The sequence below is a fragment of the Andrographis paniculata genome, unplaced genomic scaffold, assembly GCF_009805555.1.
Source record: "Andrographis paniculata isolate CXL003 unplaced genomic scaffold, ASM980555v1 Contig21END, whole genome shotgun sequence".
Lineage (NCBI taxonomy): Eukaryota > Viridiplantae > Streptophyta > Magnoliopsida > Lamiales > Acanthaceae > Andrographis > Andrographis paniculata.
The window spans coordinates 2641936-2645847 of NW_026137502.1; the positions used below are offsets into that span (position 1 = coordinate 2641936).

The window sequence follows — 3912 nt, forward strand, 5'->3', positions numbered from 1 at the left end:
ATAGGGTGGGTGTTCAACTCTTCATTTAGGGTGTGTTTTTTTAGAGGATTTTACACAAATTTTTTACAATTTATGTAAAAAAATATAAATGGTAAATTATTTTTTTAGTCCCGTAACTAGATTCCCTTATTATTTTAGTCTCGTAAGTGGAGTTTGTCACAAACTAGTCTCATAAGTGAAAAATTTTCGTTGTTTCAGTCCTCCGGTGTCGGAGACGCCCGCATGGCTCGCCGGAAGCTACATGTCCGCCAGGTCGGACACGTGAATTTTATTTATTTTTTTATTTTTCATTTTTTTAAAATTGATTTTAAATTTACTTGCCTTTTTTAATTTTTTTTATTTGGTCCAATTGAAAAATAAAAAAAAAAAAAAAAAAAATCCACGAGTCCGCGTGGTGTCGTTGACCTGGCTTCCGGCAAGCCACGCGGGCGTCTCCGGCGCCAAATGACTAAAACAACGAAAATTTTTCACTTATAGAACTAGTTTGCAACAGGCTAAAATTGAAATGATAAAGTGTCAGTTACTGGACTAAAAAAACAGTTTATCCAAAAATAAAATAAAATAAAATATCAAATCAACTATCTATTTTATTTTTTATATTATACTAAAAATTAATTTTACATTTCAAAATATAACATCAAACCCACTCCTAAACTATTGAGTTCCAATTAAGGGATAGAATATTTTAATTTTTTACAAGTATGCCCACTCAAAACTCCTTTTATTTCTATATTTCTCGTCAATAAACAAATATTTTTATCAACAATGTTACTCATAAAAAATAATAAAATAATACAAATTTATCATTAATAACTTATTAATCTACACTATATAAAATACAGTGTTCATAACAAAATGGCTCATTTTTCACATGTTATTTACCGGATCATCTACCTGTATATAGTATTCTTTCCGTGCGGCTCAAAGGGTCTCATTTACCTTTTGCGTTGTTGTATTTAACATTAAAATATCTTTATACTTGTATAATTTTGCGCACAAATGTCATTATAATATTATTAAATGACACTAATAAAATTATTTTTATCATTTTTTATTGATTTGTACTATATTTTCACAAAAAGTAAATGAACCTTTAGAGCCGGACATGTGTAGTATAAGGTTATTTGCCGAATCATCAGGCGACCTTCCCATCTAAATGATAAAGTTTAAAATTTAGATAATTTTGAGTTTAATGATGTGATCATGTAGATAAAAATTATTCTAGTATGATTTAATATAATTTATTTTGGATAGAGATATATGATCTTATTGGATAATTAAAGAAACAAATTTAAATATGTCAAGATATACATTTATTTTATACATAAATATAAATGATAAAAATATCAAAAATTTGTACACACTTTTATTAAGTAATAAAATAATATTACTCATTCATCTCAAATATTCAGCAACATTTCATTTTTGTTGTCCAAATATATTTAATCTGTAGACTTTATCTTATTACATTACTCAAATAAATATACAATTTTGTCTCTCATCATATTACTTAATTTTCAATTTATCTTATTTAATATTATTATCAACCTAAATTTTCATGTCGAAAACAAATATTGCATCATATTTTACGGATAAAGTATTTCTAAGTGTATTGTAAAATTCCAAAAAACTCATTTGATTTAAGACAGTGGAAGTACTTTACTAACACTTAGGCTCCTTTTACACAACACACGACACTGTTTCTTTTTAAAAAAATATCGTATCAAATATACAATTTTTCAAACAAAACATCAAATCAAATATTAATTTTTTATTTTTTTCAGATTTTCAAATTTTCAAAAACCTTCAAAAACCCCTATCTAAACAAACCCGAATGATACTGCCATTTCAATTTATAAATATATTACGCAAAAATTACTATCTTTATATGATACAGTACTATTTTTTAATTTTATTTCTACTTAAAACTTCTTAAAAAAAAATAAATTGATAGATAGATATGAGATGGAAGGAGTATAACATAAAATATTTATACCAAATTAAAAATACTTTACAAATATAGATTTTTTTACCGCAGTAAAATAAAAAAGGAATCTTAGGCCAATTAATTACACTCCATTATTAATTAATAAGTATTTGTGAAATGTACGAGTCGTCGAATATTCGATTTCGAAACCAAATGAGCTCCCTCCCTCTATAAATAGTGAGTCCCCACCGCTGCGGAACTGTATCCCTATCTCTCTGTCTATCATATCATATCATGTGCGACTGCCTCCATAGAAATTACCAGTTGTGCGAAGAGCTCGGCCGCGGCCGTTTCGGCGTCGTCTACCGCTGCTATTCCCCCGCCGCCGACGCCTCCTTCGCCTGCAAATCGATCTACAAGCACTCAATTTCATCCGACGCTACCGATCGGAGTTGCCTCGACGCCGAGCCTAAGATCCTCCAGTTGCTCGCCGGATGCCCTAACGTGCTCCGCGTTCACGATGTCTACGAGGACGACGATTACCTGCACATCGTTACTGATCTCTGCGACGGTGGGGATTTGTTCGACCGGTTGTCGTCCGGCGCGCCTTTCTCCGAGCCTGACGCGGCGGCTGTTTTGAAGCAGCTGATGACGGCGATTTCGTTCTGCCATCGAATCGGCGTGGCTCACAGGGATGTTAAGCCGGATAATATTTTGTTTGATTCCTGGGGGAATCTGAAGCTGGCGGATTTTGGCTCCGCGGAGTTGTTTGAGGTTTCGGAGATGAACGGTCTGGTTGGAACGCCGTACTACGTGGCGCCGGAGGTGTTGATGGGGAGGAGCTACGACGAGAAAGTGGATGTGTGGAGTGCGGGGGTGATTCTGTACATAATGTTGGCCGGAGTGCCTCCTTTTTACGGCGAGGGACCGGAGGAGACCTTTGAGGCGGTGCTGCGTGGGAATTTGAGGTTTCCGACGAAAATTTTCCGATCGGTTTCGCCTGAGGCCAAGGATCTGCTGAGGAAGATGATCTGCAGAGACGCTTCGCGGAGGCTATCGGCAGAGCAAGTGCTGAGTAAGTGTCGATTCCACTTTGCTACTTACATTTTCATCAAATTCAAATATCCTAATTCCTGATTCCTAATGTTAATTTTGCTGTTCAATTTCAGGGCACCCATGGATGATGAACGAAGGAGATACATCAGCAATGAGGGATATGGCCTGAAACCGAAGAGAACTAACAAATACATGGAGAGATCCGGCTGTGGATGCTGTATATATTATAGAGCTCGGCCTATATGGCCGGCCTTGCGAGGAAACAGGGGATCTTGAGGTTGCTTTTTGGTAATTTTGTTCTTGTAAAATAGAAGGGAATTCCATTTCAGAATGGGAGATCTCTTACTGCCTTATGAGTGCTTAGCTTTTTATGCCATCTATAGTCTTTCTTTAGGTTTTCCTCTGTTGTGGGAGGATGAAGAAAGCAATGGTGGTTGAGTAAATAGAGAGAGAATGCTATGTTTGTGGAATAAGGTGTGTTTTGATCAGCTTCTTGCTGCTTCTTCCCTTTTGTGTTATCTGAGGTTGAAAATGGGAAGAAGAAGAAGATGATGATTATCACTGTTTTTGATATATATATATATATATATGAGTTTGTGAATTAACATGATTGGCCTTTTGATACTGTTTCATACATTTTTATCTTTCTATCTAATCTGAAATTTTGAGTCTTGATTATGTGGATGAGTGTTCTCAATGTACTATAGATTGTACTGTGAATGAAAGGGATCTGGATAAAGCCCAAAGCATTTTTTGCTTTTTATTGATGATTTAACACTAAAGGTAAATTAGTGGGCATCAATTTTGATTTCCTTAATAGTGCTTTTTCTTGATTATGAAGTTTGGAATCTTGGTGGGGTTTGAGGATAAATAAGATCAGATTTGAATGAAAATTTTACTCTTCTGTTGAGGGTATATGCTGTTGTTGC

The 3912-nt window shown here is 34.6% G+C and overlaps 1 protein-coding gene across 1 annotated transcript; it reads left to right on the top strand.

The window, feature by feature from the left end:
• Positions 1 to 2181: 2181 nt before the first annotated feature.
• LOC127244817 (phosphoenolpyruvate carboxylase kinase 2-like) lies at positions 2182 to 3588 on the top strand. The gene is made up of 2 exons (XM_051265329.1): positions 2182 to 3002; positions 3097 to 3588. The coding sequence occupies exons 1-2, from the start codon at positions 2222 to 2224 to the stop codon at positions 3150 to 3152; spliced, it is 837 nt and encodes a 278-aa protein (XP_051121286.1). The 5' UTR covers positions 2182 to 2221; the 3' UTR covers positions 3153 to 3588.
• The last annotated feature ends 324 nt before the right edge of the window (positions 3589 to 3912 follow it).

Bases quoted from the DNA above. Each gene is read 5' to 3' on its own strand.
- LOC127244817 (XM_051265329.1), top strand. From the start codon at position 2,222: ATGTGCGACTGCCTCCATAGAAATTACCAGTTGTGCGAAGAGCTCGGC. The intron at 3,003-3,096 runs GTAAGTGTCGAT...GTTCAATTTCAG, and splicing joins ATCGGCAGAGCAAGTGCTGA to GGCACCCATGGATGATGAAC.